This window comes from Cryptotermes secundus, unplaced genomic scaffold, assembly GCF_002891405.2.
Source record: "Cryptotermes secundus unplaced genomic scaffold, Csec_1.0 scaffold967, whole genome shotgun sequence".
Taxonomy (NCBI): Eukaryota; Metazoa; Arthropoda; class Insecta; order Blattodea; family Kalotermitidae; genus Cryptotermes; species Cryptotermes secundus.
The window spans coordinates 1,139,350-1,161,089 of record NW_019731236.1 but is presented as its reverse complement, the minus strand read 5'-3'; the positions used below and the strand labels follow the sequence as shown (position 1 = coordinate 1,161,089).

At 39.4% G+C, this 21,740-nt stretch overlaps 1 protein-coding gene across 3 annotated transcripts in view; it reads left to right on the top strand.

Moving 5' to 3' along the window:
* LOC111866636 overlaps positions 1-21,023 on the top strand; it is a 350,737-nt gene extending 329,714 nt beyond the window's left edge. For all 3 annotated transcript variants that reach the window (XM_023855772.2, XM_033752358.1, XM_023855774.2), the window contains one exon: positions 19,862-21,023. In XM_023855772.2, the coding sequence (XP_023711540.1) occupies positions 19,862-19,941 (80 nt within the window). In that variant the 3' untranslated portion in view covers positions 19,942-21,023. The remainder of the gene's footprint in view (positions 1-19,861) is intronic.
* Positions 21,024-21,740: the final 717 nt, after the last annotated feature.

Below are 21,740 nucleotides of genomic sequence, written 5' to 3'. Positions count from 1 at the left end.
GCCCGTGTCAACAGCGGCGTTTCGTTGCGGTGCCGCGTCACAGCGGGAAGCTGTGCCACGTCACAGTGCTTGGGGCTACGTCACCGCGCGGAGGGGGGGACGGAGCGCTGACTCACCCGCCCGTCACTGCTGAGGGGGGGAGGGGTTGTCCTCCATTGCGCAACACGTCACAATATCTACACTTTTACTCGTATATTAAGTAATAATTCTAATATTATTATAGAAAATAGGAGATATTAGATTACAATTTTGTAATATGCTTAAGTTTTATTTTATTTTCTTGGTTATAAATGAAGATAAACTTACAGTATCTACATGCTGAGTACATTTCCTTCTGCGTGTATATAAAATTTGTATAAGAGTTCAGTTTGTCATGCAGGTAATTACGGCAACAAATTTTGAGCTTCAACACTTACAAGAACCCAAGTTATGTAGTTAGTCACGAAAACAGAGTACATTTTGTTTTACTGTGCTATGCCCATTCCGTGAGTATAGATAATAATTTGACGTGAATATGTGAAGTGTAGTGTACGTGTAGTGTACTATATATAGGAGATGGATCACGTTTCAGTATTTTTGCTCGTTCGCGGAAGATTGGGTTAAACACCGGTCTTGATCCATTATCCGATAACATATAGGACTGGAATGGAATACGACAGAAAGCAAAGAGGAAGTAAATAACACAAAAGCTTACAAATACGAGCATGTGATGAGATTTTCCGTTGAATTCTCAGCGGGTACTATACAAATGTCTCTATACGTCTATAAAATTTGTGCATCATAAATAGGTACCAGCTGTCTAAATACAGTTCCGCAATGGAACGCAAATAGGCAAGAGAAAGATTAGTTGGAATAACATTCGCACGAAAACATGATACGAACTCTCGCTTCTCATACAATTATTTCCGAGTCTCTATGTTTGTAGTTTGTTACTTATGATCTGCGGTTACAGTCTCTGTTCACAAATCTGATTTGAATGTGAACTATCCGACACCCCTGAAAACTGATTCATTGTTCGTACACTGTTAGCAGTTCCAGGAAACAAAAATTGACATCCAGCAAGTGAACGATATACAATACATGAATATATGTCGAGTTTCATTCCTTAAATTCTTTCCCTGTAATTTAGGTACAAAATACGGGTGTAGAAACAATGATTTATTGTTACACATCTACAGTTCAGAAGGGATAAGTCTGACTCTCGTACGTCGCAATGTGAACCCTTTATATCGCAGTGGTTATGTGTGTTCTACATTTTAACACTGAATTTTCCTTTTTACCCATAAATGCTGCATACTGTTGTTAGAATAAATAATGATTATTTATTTAAACAACACCGACCTTTGTAACGGATAAGCAGTTTTTTCTGCGAGGTAGGAACGGGTTTAAAAAAAAAAGTATTTCGAAGAATTTCTGTTACTGTGTTCTTCTTTTCCTATTTATATTCTTCAAGATTGAACTCCTTTGTCTGGAGGTCTCCAAATTACTTTTTTTTAAAATTACTCTCCGAAAAGGATAAATACCTAACGTTAACTAAGAAATTATTTCCTTAAATCGTGCCGTCGTTTGGGATGTTACATCGTGTAGTCTGGTAGAAGTTTTGCCACGTTTCAGAGGAATATGTTGCCTGCATCTTCAGAATCGAAGAACAAGTCAAAGAAAGAGAAATCCCAAAGACTGGCGGTAAATTCCTATGAAAAGCCAGTACAATTCTTCGTCAGGAAACGGTGTGACATCCGAAGGTAGCAGTGTTCATAGTCAGCTCTGTGAGATCAACATATATTGCACATTATCTGCCTGAACCCCCAGACTAGTAGCGTTGTCGGTACACTGACTGACTACGGGCTGGACGATCGAGGGATCGGAGTTCTAGTCTCGGTGAAGTCAAGAATTTTCTCTTCTCCACGTCGTTCATACCGGCTCTAGGGTTCACCCGACCTCCTATTCAATGGGTACAGCGGGATGTTTCTCCGAGGGTAAAACTGCAGGGGCGTGAAGCTAACCACTCACCTCCAACTAGTGCCGAGATCAAGAAAATTTGTATCTATACATCCACTCCCACATACTCCTTCATGACGTAGTGCTTAATTAGTTAAGCGCAGAGACAACTTTACCTTCTTTACCCTCAGGCTAGTGAGCAGTGTTCAAACCCTGGATAACTTCCATACACGAAAGTGATCTACCAGGCCTTCCGCTAGACACGTCTCCGGCTTCTGTGTCTCTCTGCATTCGAGCTCAATGGATTTTAAGCAGTTAGAGCAAGGAGAAGAATGCAGCGTTATGCTGAACGGAAGTACACATAAACCGACTTAACATTTAACAATATTTGGAAGCATATCATAAATGCAATGTTAACAATTATTTATAAACAGTCAGTTGAAGTCAGCAGAAATGAATTTCTGAAAGAGATATTTACTACTTTGTGTAATAGGATTAGATTAGAAACTGCTGAAGGAACAATGAACAGTGCAGTTAAGAAAAAATCACATGTCGAAGGAATGGGAAAATAAAACTGAAAAAATTAATTGACGAGAAAACAAAACGATATCATAGAAGATCAAATATGTAACTTTTGAAAGGAATTTTGGGCGGAATCGATCAGTCAGCAAACTGGCAATCTACGAGTTAGACAGCTGGGGTTCGATTTTCAGGAAGAACTGCGACTTCTCTTTCCTTTAACTCGCCCCCCCCTTGTGCCCAACAAGTCCTTTATACATTGAGAACGGAAATTTAAATTTGCAATTGTTTTACCGAACGCTGTTGGCAATAATAACGAATTAGCTCTTATAAACTAAGTATATAATATTGTTTATAAATAATTATATTGGAGTATGAGAAAATGCAACTTCATGAACTAATATAGAGTTAATAATATCGTCACATCTCCAATAGCCTTGTTTTTTGAACCCTTGGGTGAATATAGGGGTAGTGACTGAAAGTACACTCTGTCACTTAATTCCTTAATCCTCTCGATTGAAACTTCGGGATATCCTGTCTTATCTCACTCGACTGTGCGCAATCTCGGCATTCGATAGAGCGTTGCAAAGTAACCAAATACATCCTACACATAGGAGCCGTTACGCTAAAAACAAATAAACAGACTGTGTATAATACAAAGGAAAGTTGTGCTTCTCAACAGAACGAGAAACAGACTGTCGTCTTGGTCTACGTAAAACGTGACCACTTTTGTGGCCAGTGAGAAAAATTTCAATCAACTCCTACCACTGACCCATTTCTCCGTGTGGAAACTTTCAACATACGGCCCTTTTATACAGGCGGTGCGGTACAATAAAGGACACACTACAAATTGCATTCGTCATGGCCTGAAAGAGGACGTAGCCGAGTTGGTTAAAATTCTACTGAGGTGGGGACAGCGTGAGTAATCCATTTACATTCGCAACAGAGGCAGCGTTGCTAGAATGAAGTCATTTGCTGACGTCTCCTCATGGTCCCAGAATTCCTCTCGCTTCACTCAGAAGGCGCAGAACTTAGCACGTCATACGTTCTCTCATTTCCTATTCCCTCCCTAAGCAATTGATCTTATTTATACACATTCGGAATATATTTGTTGGAACTGCATCTACTCACCACAGAGGATTATGACCGGATGCTGGGTCATTTGTTTGTCTCAAGCTGAGTGACTTCAGAACCCAACTTAACATCTTTAATATTTAAATAAAAATCATTGTATGTAACTTTATTAAAAGTTATATTTGATGGTTATGATTACTTTCACAATTATTATTATTTAGTGTATATATGTATTATCATTGTACTTCTTGCTTCAAGTATGTAATCTACATAGATGAAATTATTGGGAATCATAAGTGTTGGACTTAAAGTAACAGATCAACTACTGATCAGATCTTTTGCATTCGTCAGATGCTGGAGCAAAAAATTGGAGTACAATGAGACAGTACATCAACTATTCATAGACTTCATGAAAGCCTATGATTCAGTTAGGAGGGAAGTATTGTACAATATTCTGATAGAGTTTGGGATACCCAGTAAACAAGTTAGGCTGATTGAAATGTGTTTAAACGAAATGTGTGGCAAATATTTGTCTGATAATTTCCCTACCCAGAATGGTCTAATACAAGGAGATGCTTTATTGCCCCCCCTTTTCAACTTTTCTTTAGAATATGCCATTAGGAAGGTCCAGGAAAACCACGTGGGACTGAAATTAAATGGGACACATCAGCTGTTGGTCAGAGCTGAAGATGTGAATCTACTGGGTGATAATGTAGATACCATAAAGAGAAACACAAGAACTTTAACTGATGCCAGTAAGGAGGTGGTCTAGAAGTAAACACAAAGAAAACTAAGTATACGTTGCTATCTCGTCACCAAAATGCAGGGCAAAATCATGATATAAAGACAGGAAACAAATATTATATTTAAGCATCCTGTTACACTCACACAATATATATGAGACAAACTCCGTCTTAAGTGCAACAATTTAATTGTACTTCTTTCTTCTTCCCTTCCTCCACACTACATGTTTCGGCCCTAAATGGCCATCATCAGGTGTGTATTCTTACGTAGCTGCTACACTGCCCGTAGTTTAAAATTTAAAATCACCAGTCTTTCCAATTGTATGTATGTATAAAATCTTTGTTAACCTACGCGCGTCAATTTGATTTCTAAAATTTTAATTTTTAAAAATTTGGAAAAAGAAAAAGAACAGAAAATTTAGAGACATTTTACTTTGAATTGAAGTTTTAAAAAAGTGCTAATTTTAGAAATCAAATTGACGCGTGTAGGTTAACAAAGATTTTATACATACATACAATTGGAAAGACTGGTGATTTTAAATTTTAAACTACGGGCAGTGTAGCAGCTACGTAAGAATACACACCTGATGATGGCCATTTAGGGCCGAAACATGTAGTGTGGAGGAAAGGAAGAAGAAAGAACTACAATTGAATTGTTGCACTTAAGACGGAGTTTGTCTCATATATATAGGAAACAAATGTTTTGAAAATGTGGCACAGTTCGGGTATTTGTGAAAAACGATAACAGATCGAAACCAGATTCAGGAGGAAATTAAGAGGCGATTGAACTCGAGTAACGCTTGCTACCATTCAGTCCAGAACACTTGTCTTCTTGTCTGCTGTCTAAAATCATACAAATTAGGATATACAGAAATATAATCTTGCCTTTGGTTCTGTATTGGTGTGAAACTTGGTCTCTGACATTAAGGCAGGAATATAGACTGAGGGTATTTCATTACAGAGTTTTCGGAATATTTTGACCGAAGAGAGATCAAGTGACAGAAGATTGGATAAAACTGCATAATGAGGATCCTCATAACTTGTACTCTTCTCCAAGTGTAATTAGAGTGATCAAATCAAGGAGGAGTAGATGGGCAGGGAATGTAGCACGAATGCGGGAGAGGAGGAATACATATAAGATATTAGTGAGAAAGCCGGAAGGAAGAAGACCACCGGGAAGGCCAAGACGTAGGTGGGTGGACAGTATTAAAATGTTTCTTAGATACATAATTTTCCTGGGGACTGAAGCGCGGCCGGCGCGTAGGGCTGACAACCTTATCGCCATCTTTGAGCCGATTGTCTAGATAGTGTGGGACCATCAACGTCTCACAACCCTATGGGCCTTCACGGCCTGTTACAGGGATATCTTTACTTTTTTTTTTACTTTAGTTTACTGCTGCATATTCTCACGTGTATGGTTGTACGCGCGACGAAAATGACGGATTCTAGTTTGGATGATTGAATTTATTAACACCTTGGTTACAAGTTCTCTTAAACACATTTATATAGAGCGCTATCGCTGATTTACGTGCACTGGTCCTCTCCTCGTAACACAACCAAACCGCAGAAACTGCAGCAATCTCACTGAATCACGCATTCCAAGTATTCCACATGAGTGAAATCTTCTAAACACACTCTAAGTGTACTGCGAGTTTCCCGGGCTATTTTCCGCCAAGAACTCAGAACTGCACCGTAGCACTGTTTGTTTTTAAGATAAATCCTCTGCACGATCCCCACGGAAACACCGTCTCCCATGAAGATGGAGGCGATACGTTCCTCCGAAACGTCGGTTAACACCACTTATACACGGTGCCAAATCCCAGAAGACTGCTTTCTTCATAGTCACCGCCGTGAAAGCCTCAAATCTTACATAGTCTCCCATTGTTTTTTATGCATGTTTACCACTGCGTTTCCTAGCAACGGATTTCTTATATCTCAGTGATTTTCTTCACTGACTGCATAGAAATCATAGTTTCCCTATTGTTGATGTTTGTTTACGAAGCCGTTGCCTAGCAACACTTTCGCCTTCCACGTTACTATATTTATAGCCTACACAAGCTTAGCTTCCTTAAGCATCAATATTTTAAGCTGAACTGTGTAATCGGATACACTAGAAAGGATTAGCTGATTTTGCAAGTCCATCCAGCGAAATGTTCTTCAAAGCTGGGTAGCCACTGAGCCTTAAAAATATTTCCAAAAGTTAGCAAATGCCTGAGAACGAAAAACCGGTCACTGAGCCACATAAATGCACTCAAGCAAGCCGCACCGCGCATGAACAAACATTTTCAGAACTAATTCGGCACTTCAAAGAGATTCGCTTTCTCCGCGGTTCGCGCTTCTAGTCAGTGCAGACGCCTTCTGGAGCGCTTCGCCAGTCTTTCTTGGAGTAATACTAACGGCCTACAGTTTGTTTCTTTGTTTGCTATTTGGAGACCGTCAAGTGAAATGAACACTTCCGACTCTTGAGGACACCTTGAACATATTCTTGGAAGAACACAGTGTTTCCTAGTGTTCAGTCAGTTAGCAAGTGAACAGCGTGTCTCCACTTTATAAAGTGCGATATCCAATATCGAAGTTTCCTCTTCCTTTTTACTATCTCTTTTCAATAATGAATACATAAATAAAAATGGTGCACTTAGAGTTGTATTTCTTGGGGTCACACTGCTTGAGCTTGGCTCAACTACCAAGGCTCGCAAATATGCACTAAGCAAACTTTTGGCAGTGTTGGCTGTACTCGTTCTCTTCGCGAATTATCATTCGCACGTGTTTGCTAGGCAATGTTTGTCAGTGAATATGGAAACTCGAGATAACTGTTTAGCGCGTAAAATCATTTCTCCCCTGTCGTGCCCTTACTGGAGGACAATTTCATGCCCTGTTTAATTGCGTGTGCTGCAATCCAAAGGTTTTGTCAAGAACAAAATAAAAAGAAAAATCTGACATAAATAGAAGACGAAAAAGAGAGGAGACGAGAGAATAAAGAATACAAAGTGGAAAACAAAAGAAAAATAGTAAGAATGGGATTCGAAGAAGGAAAGTAGAAAAGGAAGGAATACAAGGAAGCGAGATGTGAAAATGTAAGTGACACAAAGAAGATAATAAATAAACAATAAAAGGTTCCACTAAAGGGAGAAATAAATGCGAATGGAAAACGACAAATAGACTAGGAAGAATAAAAATAGAAGAAGGAAAGACAGAAAAGGAAAGAAACAGGAAAATATGGGATGGAAGAAAGGAAGATAAGAGAAGAGAAAAACTATTGAAAAGAAAAGAAAGACTGAAATTGTGGGAAAGAGAGGAAAAAAGAAGTAGAAAGAGAAGGAAATGAAGTAGCATATGCAGAAATACATAGAAAACAAAGTCTGGAAGATATGAAGTGGATAACAAAAATAAAACGAGGGAAAGAAAACAGGGGTGGCTGGAAGGATGAAAGTAGCTCTAAATAAAGATGGACGGAAGGTAAATGTGTGACGGTTGTCTTATTGTATGTCTAACTGGAAGCAGCGCACTTAATGCAGGTTTCTCTTTGCATTCCTACGATTCAAACAAAGCTACTGTTCCGAATGAGCGACAAATATTTTAAAATATAAGGAGATCATAGTATAATAAATTACAACCTGTCGAAATGGTGTTGTTTCATGTGGACATGTTTCAGCGTGTAATTACACGAGGAAGGAGGGCCATCCGCCGCAGGATGTTATCAAACTTCCGAAATGGCAGAGCATATGAGGGTTTTTGCATGACAAGATCAATTTAACATTGTATGGTCCGTGTAATGGTAGCGTGCATGTAGAACATGACGTCACTTATATGTACTGATGATTAATTGTGAAATACTGAGAAATATCGCCAGTCTGATGCACTTGTAGTTTTGACAATAACTTCAGGTTTGCACACTGAACTGACACATATGGTCGTTTATAAAATATTTTGGAATATACATATTTAACGATAAATTACTTCAAAACATATTATTTTCCTAATTTTTTCATGGAATAATGATAATTTTCCAGTTTTTAAGCTCGAATATGATGAAGGATACTGCAACCAATCTAAACATACACTTTTTTCTTTGGAAGTTAAAACGGGGGAAGAGAATGCCTTTCTTGAATGTTTAGGGAAGACATTTTGAGCGTCATGCAGGTATATGGTTGGTCTGAAGGTGGCATATGTATCTTCAGTTTTCCTTGGTGTGATACAGTAGTGCACACCAAATTAATTATTGGCCGTTTCCTTCCCTCTCCATGCCGTCTCTTAACTGATAAAATCATAACTCAGTTTACTGTGTACAGTCTCTTTGAATTATGTAAACTAGCAGAAGACACAAGATACAACTGGAGCTTCCGATGTAGTTAGCTTCGTCATCAAACAAACAACAAAACAAACTCCGTGGTTTTAGTCCGCAAGCGAACTATACCGACCGAGCGACCGCCGCTTTTCGTCGCAATTAGTGCCAACTTTAGCGGATAGAGGGTGTCACGTGGTCAGCGCAACGAATCCCCCACGGCCGTTAATTTCTGTTTTCTAGACAAAAGCCGTTATTTCCTTGAAATAGCTCCTCAATTATCTTCACGAGGCTGAGTGGACTCGTTCCAGACCCACTACTTCTCAGAAAAGAATCTGGTAGCGTCGGGAATCGAACCCGGACCATTGGTTCTGTAGCCAGGAACTACTACAAGACCACAGAACAACTGAGCCCCTGCACTGTTCCGGTTCCTGCCTGAAACAGTTCCTCCCATCCATTCTACTCGCATGTCGATGATTTCTGACGGGTTTCCAGCTCATAGCCAGCCCACGAGGGTGTCTCTGTTACAGTTTCACCCCTTCAGATAATTGTCACAGCTATCTCTGCAAGGTCCTGTCTTGTGGATATCCTTCAGAGTTCCTTTCCTTAGATGGGTTACCTTCCTTATGGCTGAAAGCCTCATCGGAACTTTTAGCTGCCCAGGTTTGGTTCCGACTGTACGTCGGGCGTAAATCATAGTTTCCTTCTCACACGTCGTCAACTGGCAAAAATAATGCTTGCCCGGCATTGCCAGATGCATTACTGAGATTGTAGGACCTGCTGTCCCGGAAAGGCTGTATGCCCTTAACTACCTATAAGACAGCGATGAGTTATTAGCATGTGGCCCGCGGTTAAATAGCGTAATATTAACAAAACTGTACTAATATATACAGCTTTTTCAAGCAGTTTTTGGCAAAGAGGTTGTGCCAATGTAACTAATCAACCGAGTCCGAAGTTCCATCTCACGCCAGGACATGTGACACTGAGGCAGGGTTTTCTCCGAGTATTTCAGGTTCCTCTACTAATTCTCATTCCACTAACTATTTCATATTTATAATTATCCTATCTTCGACCCTACATAGCTTCAATAGCGACAGCGCCGTTGAATAGCAAACAAACTAACTCGAAGCAGTAGAGATTTCCTTGGGGAGATGATAGTCGTTTAGCTAGTGGAACACTTCTCTGGCGTTTCGGAACTGAGTGTTCATTAGAATATTCACAAGAGACCATCACCCTTCCTTATCCCCAGCCATATAAATCGAGCCCACAATCTCAGAGACAATCTTCCAGTCATAGAACTAAAACTGCATAAGAAGTTAATGTGTCTTTAACATACTTTTCCATATATTAATACTAATACTTTCATCGGCCAAATTAAATTCTCCGAACCTCTGTTGCAAAACTTCTTCGAAATTTGTTCAGTGTTCACTCTAAACAAAACTCCGTGGTATTAGTCCGCAAGCGAACTATACCGACCGAGCGGATAGAATGTGTCGCGTGGTCAGCGTAACGAATCCCCATGCTTGTTAATTTCGGTTTTCTAGACCGGAGCCGCTACTTCCTTGAAAGAGCTCCTCAATTATCCTCACGAGGCTGAGTGGACCTCGTTCCTGACCCACCACTTCTCAGAAAATCTTGTAGCGCCGGGAGTCGAACCCGGGACCTCTGGATGTGCATGCAGGAACTCTGACCACTAGCCCACAGAGGCGACCATTCACTCAAAAACAAAAATGTATATACTTCACTGTTGATTATTAGAATCCGAATAGTACTAAATTTTGACAATAAATGGAGGGTTAGAAACCAGTGCTAATATTCGTCAGACCTTGCAGTTCTATTAAGACCATGAAATGATTTTGTGTACAACTAATAATGAATATTTGTAATGAAATATACATCAGATATCGGGTTTTGTAACGTACTTACTGGATGGCAGGAAACTGTTTCATTAAACTAAAAAATGAAAGAACTGAATGGTTTCATTATTATACAATACAAAACACGAGTAGAATTGTTTTTAGTATTCACCCTCTCTCCTTTGTTAGCAACTCGTACTTCGCTGTTGTGAAAGACGGATACAATAAAGTAGGGTATGTAGTGAATTGCCAATTAGATTTACTGAAACAGTGAGTCACGAAAAGAACTAAAATATAGTTTCTACCAAATTATTCCCAGAAATGAGATTTGTGAATAGAATAACAAAACGGTACACTTTCATACATAATAAAATGTGGTCAGCTCATTTGTATTCACAAACAACAACGGAATTCCAAATTTAATTTCGTGTCGCACGTACGTCAACGACAAATTGCATAATTTCAGATTGTGCGGATTTTAAATTAGCCAAATACTTATCGTTGCACCAATCGCTAAACTGCTGCACTTGTAATCTATAATTCGTTCCTCGTTCTGTTAATTATTTTATTTAAAAGTACACATTCGCCTAACCACAGAAGATAATGTGTTTTAGCGCAAGCAAATACAGAAGAATGAAGAAGCGAAAATCTTTTTTTATTATTGTACTGGGATGAGATTAAATCCCGTGGTGCTTAATTTTTTTATTGCTAGTGCGGTGGGACTAAGTCCCTTGTACTGCGGCCACTTCTGGCCTATTGTACCAGGCCCAGATGATAGGTGAGGGTGATTGTGGAGCAATTGGTGGAATGAAGATTGGCAGGGGAAACCGAAGTACTCGGAGAAAACCTGCCCCAGCGCCACTTTGTCCACCACAAATCCCACTTGACCAGACCTGGGATCGAACCCGGGCCGCCGCGGTGGGAAGTCAGCGACTAACCGCTTGAGCTATGGCGCGGCCATCCCTTGGTGCTTACTTTACAGGAGAAAATTGTAAAAGCCCCTAGTAAAAGATGAGAGAAATGAAACACTTGGTTGAATGGGAATCGGCAGGGGAAACGGAAGTATTAGGAGGAAGCTTTCCTCAGCGTTACCGTCCGCCAAAAATTCCACGAGAACTTATTTGCGATTTAACCCGGACCGCAGGGCTGAGAACCCGTCAGGCAGCAGAAACGTTGACCTACTTTTCTTTCCTGCTCGTCACAGCTCGTTTACGTTGTTTTTCCTTTATTGCACTTAAAAAGTGTTTGTCGCGGAGGCCACAAAGCTGCATAGACGTAGCCAGTTCACCAGAGTGACATCATGGAGTTGAGTCTTCCCTGAAAAGCCACCAGTCGCTCAGCTAGTCCAAAAGTTTTTAGCATTTCATGGAACCTGAAAATTCATTGCCGTCTTCAAAAGAGTCCGCCACTGGTCCTGAGTTACATTTACCAGTCCATACACCCCAAACTATTTCTCTGACATCCATTTTAATATTATTCTACCTACGTCTACGTCTTACCAGTGGTTTCTTTTCCCCTGACTTTCTCTCCGAAACCCTATATTCACCCATCTTGTCCCCCAGGCTTACTACGTGCCCTGCATATCTCATAATCATGGCTCCATCAATCTAATCATATTTGGCGAAGAGTAGAAGCTACGAAATTCCTCATACGAGTAACGCAGTTTTCTCCGGTCGTCTGTTATTCGTATTTTGACCCTCTTCGCTCCAGGTACTCCCCTCAGCACTTTGTTCACAAATAAATTCATAAACACCTTACAAGTATAATCAAGGAATTATATTTATTTTTACTTCGTTAATTATTCTTCCGAAAAAAAAGTTTTAAAATAAAAGTTACGGATTTTGACGAGGTTGCATTCTGTACAGATTGTAAATTATATGCTCGTTCAATATTTCTTTTCGGGAGTTGGATGTGGGAATAGGTTAAACTCAATTTCAGCTAATGTAAAATCAGGCTTAAATCCGAACGATAGGGGTCATACTAATCACTATAGACCTCAAACACTAAATTTAATACAACTTTTTTCAATAATTTTTAGATAATAAATACATAGGGTCAGATATGATGACAAGAACTGCCGACAGTTCTCTCGTGGAACTGATACTTACAAATAATGCCTTTCGCCAACACTGTGCCCTGGTAACCTACGCTGTTGCAGCCATAGACACGCAGAGAATACATACATTGCATTCTGCAATAGGAAATTATGGTTCCATCCCGAGAGTTTTCAACTAATAAAGATAAACTAGCCTTGCCACTTTCATATTTAAACGACCTCTTTTATTAAAGCTTCTTTTGCTATGATACACTTTCTCCCAGTGATATAAATATCACTCCCTTACTGCAGTGAAAAATTGCTTAAGACAGGTGAAACATCGCCCCCGCTACATATCTCGTATGGCTCTCTCTTCCTCTCCAAACTTCGAAATAGTCAACCTAGTATTTTACATTCACTCATAGGAATAAGAAATGTGTACATTCACTTGAAGGAATCTTTGTTGACCATACAATTTTATATGAGGTAACTTCACTTCCGGTTATATGGGTCCATGTTGAGAGGTCTCCTTAAAAGAGAATTTCTCCCTCGTAAATGGGAAAGAACATCGAGCATATAAACTTTACCTGACGTTCGGCTTTCGCGTTCATATGACAAGCCTCTTTTGTCGAAAAAAATTTGAAATTGAGAGAAGCATACGAGACGTCGTCCTGAAAAATATGAATTTTCAGAAATAATCGAATTAATATCAATGTGAAAAATTTCTCTCCGTGTTATCTTCATCTGTGCTGAGAGGCCATTTCTGCAAAGAATAGTTCTGCTATTTGTAAATTTACTAGTATTTATTTATTTGCCGTTTTTTAATGACACTGTATAGAGTCGAACGATAAGATGATTAATGTATAGGTGATTGGCAAGTATTAGGAAGGAAACAGCAATAACATAATTGGGTTACTGTACCGACATTTACCTGAAGGGACCAGAGAAACTTCCAATGAGAACAATTAGTGTCCGGCCTGAGACTGGAATTCAGAATCTCCCTAAATAAAGCAGGTGTATTAACCAGTCGACCAGAAATTCAGTGAGACTCTGTAAAGGGACGGACCTGTCAATCATATCAATTTCAATCAATGTTCAGCGGTTATGTGCATATGACTAGTCCGTATTTGCTACATATTTTTGTGCACAAAAAGTGCATAATGGATTTGGCTCTTAAAGGGTCCCATGCTCAAAGCAATTTCTATTAATTTGAATTGTTTCATTCTGGTCCGTCACACTAAAAATATTATAAAGTTAAACAGTTCCGTCCAGTATGACTGATGAAGATTTTTCCTATTTCAATTCTTCATGCCCTTACAACTTCCAACTGTACTGATGTCCCTCTGATGATGGTCTCTAAAGCCCGAAACATAGAAGGGTATGAAGAATTGAAATAAGAAAAATCTTCATCAGTCACACTGGACGGAACTGTTTAACTTAATAAAGAATTTCTATTGTTTCGGACTCGCCGCTTAACACGTAAAAAGGTAAAGTTATCCCTGTAACGTGCCGTGGAGGCCCGTAGGGTTATGAGACGTCGAGGCTCCCAGATTTTTCTAGACAGTCGGCTCACAGATGGCAATGAATTCGTCAGCCTTAGGCGCTGGCGGTCCTTTATCCCCAGGAAGATTCCTGGTACTCATTTCTGTTAGAAGTTGAGCCGACCCTAGAGCCGCAGTTTAGCTGGAAGGATTAGATCAACTGAAAAATCCAGTGACCTGATCGGGAATCGAACCCGCGACCTTCCGGCTTGTAGCATATTGCCTCAACCAACTACGCTACCGCATGCCCTCCGCCCCTTAACAGAAGGGAAATTGTTTCTTATTGGCATACATATAAAGACATATACCAAAATGATAGAATAATTGTGAATGACAAATAGGAAATGAAACAGTAATGGCTTATGTGCTGATTGCATTACAGAATTTTCCTGGCGAGACTGAAAATTAATGTAGCAGGATGTCGTACTGAGGTTTGATCACGGGACCTGCAAAATATGAAACGTAATACTAACCAGTACTCCACGATATTCAGTGTCCTCTTGGCCTATAAAAGATACGACCGTATGTGACGTGCAGACATTTTAATCTTGTAAATTAGCTTTATCTTCAAAAAGGATAAATTACGCTCTTAGCCTTAAGAACTCGTCCGCTATGTTCTCTCTCTCTCTCTCTCCCTTTTGGCCACCAGGGAAGATGACGTCACTGCTGCTACTGCTGCAGTTTCAGTCGTAATCCGACCATATAAGCCCACAGAGACTAATAGCGTTGCAATAAATAAGCCTACTGCAATTATGTAAAAGGTGTGAAGTGGATTATTATAGTTTATGGTCTGAAAGTTGAGCAAAGAGAAATTATGTGGTCGGGTCGAGCAGAAAGGATACTTCAAAGCTCTAAAGAGTTATGTATGATGTTCTTGTGTGAGAGAAGTTTAATTTGGTAGGTATACGAAACAAATAGTGTATGAACTTGAAACATTATATAAGGGGACTAAAATACATCATGAGAACATTATTTATCACTCTGAAAATGGAGTGGCAAATGCATTCATGGTCACGTCTTTACAGTTAAACATCAGTAACTCTACTGTTGGTGTATCCATCCGCCTGTCTGCTTATTGTTGCATGTTGGTTCTCACCCACAATGTTTTTATGTGTTATTCAGTTTTAATTTACTTCGGAGATTTATTACACAAAACAATGCCAGTTCAGAATAATCTGCTCGAACACCGTGATAAATCTGAACAATATTTTGAATTTTCGATGAAAGCGTTTCAGTGTGGAAATATATTTTCACGCAATATAAAACATAATAAATGTTCCTCAGCCCTTTGTCGATTCGGTATTGAACTGTGTATTAGAAAATAGCGTGAAGTATATTGACATATTTGTAGAAACATTTGAAAATAAATTTAAAATTCGATGCACAAATTTCCTTAGTACTGAGATACTTAGTACTTCTGCTAGTCTCCGAGACGATAGATTATGCAAAGACGAGGAAATGGTGAGTTTCGGCTGAACTTTGTAATTCCTCCCCTTGGCATCTGTGATGCGATTCAGTTGCACTGTAATGTGAACTAATTAGTTGCATTGCGAAATGTTTCGGAGTTCTTATGTTTGAAAACTTTACAATAGAATGCGAAATGTGACAATGGAATTCTAATAATGAGTTCCAAGGAAGGCGAGAAAATGTAATTTTACATTTATTTAAAATTTATTTTGCCGGTCACGGTAGCCGAGCGGTTTAAGGCATGTACTATCTTCGCTCGCTCGGAAACCGGGATCGTTGGTTCGAATCCCACAAAAGGCATGGATGTTAATCTGTGTGTGTGCGTTTTTCTGTGTTTGTCTACAGGCAGAGGCCTTGCGACGAGCTGATCACTCGCCCGAGGAGTCCTACCGAATGTGTAAGATCTAGAAAAACCAAAGTGAACGGATAAGTTCATGGAGGTAGGCCTAGGCCCACTGGGGTTGTAGTGCCAAGGGAAAAATGAAAGAAGGTTGCAATGGTTCCCATAATTCATTGTTGAAGAACAAATGCAGTGTTCATTCTCCAACCGCGATAGGTATAATGTTTAGAGTTTTACTTCGAAATCCTTTAATTAATATTATATTTCAATTTTTAGATATATATGCGTCTATTACGGTAACCTGTCCGATTTTGTGACATAATTTGTGCCATTGTACGCCACAAAATACGCAACGAAATTGGACATGAGCTCCACAGAGACTTTTGACAGTTCTGCTTAGATGACTCCATAATGGAAATTTTATGGTCGTCTACGTAGACCAGTTGAAACTAACCGTGGAATACGTATATAATTTCGTGACGAATTTACCGTGTTGTGTAACGAAATAAAATAAGTGACGAAAGTAGATAGGTTACTCTATACCAATTTGATATTAATTTAAACTACTGAAACCCTACACGACGATCAGAGTGGCCGAGCGGTCTAAGGTCGAAATGTCTTCGACTGTTCAAAGCACTGGTGTCATGGGTTTGAATCCCAATCTAGGTATTGATGTCTGTCTACTCTTTGCTTCTGTGTTTGTCGGGCGTCGGGTTGATCCCCCGTCCAAGGAGTCCAATCGACTGTCTACAAGATTCAAAATTTCAGAATTAATTCTGAATTGGAACAGAGGAGAGAGCCTATTAATCGAAGCGGAAGAAGAAGAAGAAACTTCCCTCTGCTACAACAGATCCACTGCTGGAATTCTTATGCTTTGTTTCATTCAGCTCCGTTTTTACTGCAACCGGTCAATCATGCAACATATGTTCGTAGCTTACTTAAAAAGTGGGCGAATATTTCATGACATTGTACCGTTTTACTTTCTTTGCACGTAGATAATGGGGTCATTGCCCATCCATCTGAATATTTAAGTTACCGAATTACTTACTATTTCGACTTAATTTTTTATTTGACGAATTTTATTTTATTCCCTACCGAACATTTATTTTCCCCATTTACACGACACTGCTATCAATTTCACCATTTTCCTCAAATCGGGCGATTATATATATATATATACACACCTATATATTGTTATTTGATAAAAATCATAAATCTCTTTAATGTTTGTAAATTGTACTTAAAATTATTTTCAGCTTATTTTGTGTGTGTTCACATAAATTTTATAAAAATATGCACGAAAGAAAATTATAGGCACTTCTTAACTGTAGTACGCTCTAAGGAAGAAAAGAAAATCGCGACGACATTGCAAGGAGAGAAGTGAGAAAAAACTACGAACAGTAGCATTATCGCGAATAGCTTCTGTAACGTGTAGTATAAGAGAGATCCCCGGGGAAAGAACCTAAAATGCGAGACAGAAACAGAAAACAATATCGAATTTTACGTTCAAAGACAAGAGAATTTTAAATAATTTTAAATTTTGGAAAATTTTAAAATTAGAAAAATTCTTGCAACTTCGTGGCGGTTACGTGTATTGTGATGAGTCCCACTAATATGGATTCATATTTTGACAGTTCAATAACAAGAGATGTATTTGATGAGTCTGCATGAAAGTAGTCCCAAATGCGGATCGAAACATGTATCAACCATATAGCAATCCTAGTGATTCATTTTTATTGTTGTGTTCACGGCCAGATACTTGTACAACCAGTCATGATACACAACAGGATTCAAACAGCGCAAACTCTCACACGACTGCATTGTAAGCCAGTTGAATAGAGACCTAACATATTCACCTTCCTTCTCCAACAACCATTTAGATACAGGGGATACGCGGTAACGTAGTTAGTTAAGGGACTCTGCTACAAGCCGGAAGGTGGCGGGTTCAAGTCCCGATGAGGTGGATTTTTTCAATTTACCTAATCCTTCCAGCCGCAATATATCCCTGCGGTTGACTCAGCCTCTAGAAGAAATGAGCACCAGGAATTTTCCTGGGGGGTAAAGGCGGCCGGCGCGTAAGACTGACAACATTACCGCCATCTTTGAGCCAACTGTCTAGAAGATATGAGAGCCTCAACTTCTCGCAACCCTATGCGCCTTCACGGCTTGTTACAGGGATAGCTTTTCCTTTAACATTTAGAATTCCATGCAACATTTCTCTCGCAAGTGGTCATTTAGACTTTCCGATTAAAGTATCAAACGTTTCTTACCTCCTATGCTTGCTGTACATTCTGTCCGTCTTCAGTGTTAATTTATTTGCTTTGTCGTCGTGAAATCTGTTAGAAATAAGTGGACATGAAGTCCAGTGACTGACGCAAAACACGAGGCAAATAACGTATTTGAATACTCGGGAACTCGAATCTAGACCCTCTGATTTAATAACAGCAAAAAGAGGGCATAGCACTTTTTCTCTGTAAACAGAGTAGTTGAAATAATCTCTGCAAAATAAAACACAATCTAAATTTCAAACCTTAATCCAATTATTAGAATGACCTTTCGCAATGTTTGTGTGGTTTCAGCACAACGAGTGTTCATTCCATTTCTCACCAGAAAGTTTATTACAAAGGGGATATGGCGGGCAACGCGTTCCGTCATTTATCAGAATAAGAAAGAAAAGTATAGCTCCTTGCACATCCGAAACGCTCTTTGTCTGCATAGTACGTAAACGCACAAAAGTTGAAATATATTGTCAATCAATTACGCTTTAATAATGGTACTAAAATATTATTTTAAAAATAGGAACTAAATAATAATGGGGGTACGCAGTAGCGTAGTGGTACTACGCTACGAGCCGGAAGGTCGCGGGTTCAAGTCCCGATGAGGTCATTGGACTTTTTTCAATTGACCTAATCCTTCCGGCCGCACTAGGCCCTGGAATTTACTCAGCCTCTAACAGAAATGAGTACCAGCAATTAATCAAATAATTTTCCTGGCGAGGCCGGCGCGTAAGGCTGACAACCTCACCGCCATCTTTGAGCCGATTGTCTAGATAATGTGGAACCCTTAACGTCTCACAACCCTATAGGCCTTCACGGCCTGTTACAGGGATAGCTTTACTTACTTTACTTTTATTAAATAATAATTACACGATTACATTTCTCTAGTAATGACCAAGACTGGGATGGGGAAAAGTTAATTTCAATTCTTTTGCTTGGATGTTTACCAGCAGCAAGCGGCCTATAACGGGAGAACAATGTAGATTTATACAAAATTAAGAGCTGGACTAAGAACTGAAATCTACGCGCTAAACACTGAATGACAATAATCTGTGTGTTACTTCATCCTAAGCATCCAGTTATATATAATTACGAGTCATGTAGTTAAAGTTGCTTTCCTGCTGATTGCGCTCTGAGAACAATTAAATCAGAGAGAATGCGAGCGGAATGGATGGGACCGTAAATGCATGTAAACTGTTTGAAGAAAAAGTCGAATGAAGAGACCTAACCGTAGAAGTGCAATTCATTTTGAAGTACATTTTTTTTATTAATAGGATATGAGGACATAGAATTGGCTCGGATTGGCCCCATGTTGGATTTTGTGACCACTGCCATGAACCTTAAAATTTAATCGAAACAGAAAATATCCCAGTTAGCTGAGTAACTCTCAGTTGTTCGAAGAAGATCTTGTGCCATTGAGTTTGTTTGTTATGCGTTCCTTGGCATAATATTTTATTCATTGGTCCGCCATTTTATTGGTGTCCTCATTCACGAGACACAATGAATTCTCACACAGCCCACAGAGGACCTGCTTAACGAATACACAAAATTATTATTACATGGTACTAATGACATTAAGGGTCTTAGAGAGATAGGATGGGATGGTATAGATTGGATTGATCCGGCTCAGGATAGGAACCAGTGGAGGGCTCTTCTGAACACGGTAATGAACCTCCGAGTTTCATAAAATGCTGGGAATTTCTTGAGTAGCTGCAGAATTGGCGGCTCCTCCAGAAGGGCTCAGCTCCATTAGTAAGTAAGTAAGTACTAATGACATTAATTGTTTACAGATGCGAGCGTGAGATTGGAAGTCTCGACGCCGGTACTGTTCGTGATTCTCTGCATCCTCTGGATGGTGGCCTGCAGATAGCGTAGCAGTCAGTTCGTTGTACAGTGATGACTGACCAATGGATGAACCAATAGAAGTTCTCAACAGCTTCCAGGAAATTGAATCGATAGTACTTGGAGAACATGTGTTCTATAACCTCCCTTTAATATCTTATGGGTCGGCCATTGTGTTGTTTGTAATTGTGTATGTTTGTGTGGGTGTGGAGGGCACTTCAGTCAGCAAACAGGTTATGTAATTGCTCTGTACGTAAGAGCTTGGGAACAGACGTGCCAATTGCTAGCTCGATTCAACTTTAGCGTGTGGAGGGTTGTCCATAAGACACAGCAAGCTCAGTTCATTTGATGTGAGACTGTTTAAAAGAAATGACAACCTCTTGGTAAGTAAGGATAATGCGCATTTGACACACGAAGATATTATTGGTGTTGCTGTTGAAAGTAAATTTCAAGCCGTAGCAGCATGCTTTTATAAATAGTTATGTGATCTATTGGTTGGAATACCCCTGCTTAATTTCTTGGTCTAAAAGGCAGAAATTGTATTCACTTAAACTGTAAAGAAAGTTGCAAACGCATTCGTTCATCTGGCTTAGTTTGTTAGTGTCATGCTGTTTCATATCTGAGGAACAGCACAAATGTAAAGGGCTAGTGTTGTGTGTAACCAGAGGACAAGACAGTTTAAACGGATTCATAAGGGTTATTTTAAAATACTATCACATTTTAGTTATTCTGGTTAGATGATAATTCTATGTCAGATCATTCACAGTAAGAACCTGTATTATATTTATTTAAGAAAAATATCAATTCAATATGAACATTTAGAAATTAAACAAGACTAACTTGTTTGCATATTTAAAATAAGGTAGAACCATGCTAAACGGAATACGTTGCTTGAAGTTTGGACTGTAACTCATCTCTGGAATTCCTACAGAGTAAATCATCCCACCGACCAGTTCATTGTATGTGATGTTAGCGAACACAAGCCATTTTTATGAATAATTTTAAAGTGCCATATGTAAAGCAGAGGTAAATTTGTCCTTGTTCTTAATTAATCACCGCTCTATGAAGAGAACAGGAGTAGTAAATACGCATATGCATTCTTAACCTCGACACTAGATGGAAGTGAGTTATTTCTCTATGTGCTCGACGTATTACCCCTGGGCAGTGCGCCCTATATTCTTTGGATAGGAAGCTGGGTGGGCCCTAGGGCCAGTCTGGACTATATGGAGTCGAGAGATAGGTTTTTATCCTGTCGAAGATCAATCCATGATTCATCGGTTGTGCAGCCCGTGTTCTGGCCGCTATACCAACTAAGCTATCCCGGTTCTGAAATGTAAGAAGTGACCAGATTTAAAGGTGTTAAAAAATACTCTCTCACGCATAGGGTTTGTTCTTTGCATCATTTCCAAACAAAGTGATAAATTAATTGAAGAACACAGTGTTCTGGGTACTCCTGTCGTGTAATTCGGAGAGAACTCGAGTTTAGAAGAAACATAACGCCTCCATCTTCAGGTCAGAATATTAAGCCAAACAAGAAGCCAAGAGAAGAAGGCGGCAACGACCCTGAAGATGGAAGCTGTATTTTCCTCAAGAACGTCAGGATCCCTCCGAAGTACAAGGAATTACAACCCAGAAGACCGTACTCTTCGTAGCTAACATCGTGAGAACCTTAGATTTAAAAGAATACTTAAATTTTCCTTTCACAAATCCGCTGATTGGAACTTCTTGTTTATTTCGAAAAATCCATATTCAGATACTATTTAAATTCAGTTCAAACACACAGATGTTCTGTTTGAGAATCGCTGAACGAGATAGTTAATGCTGCTC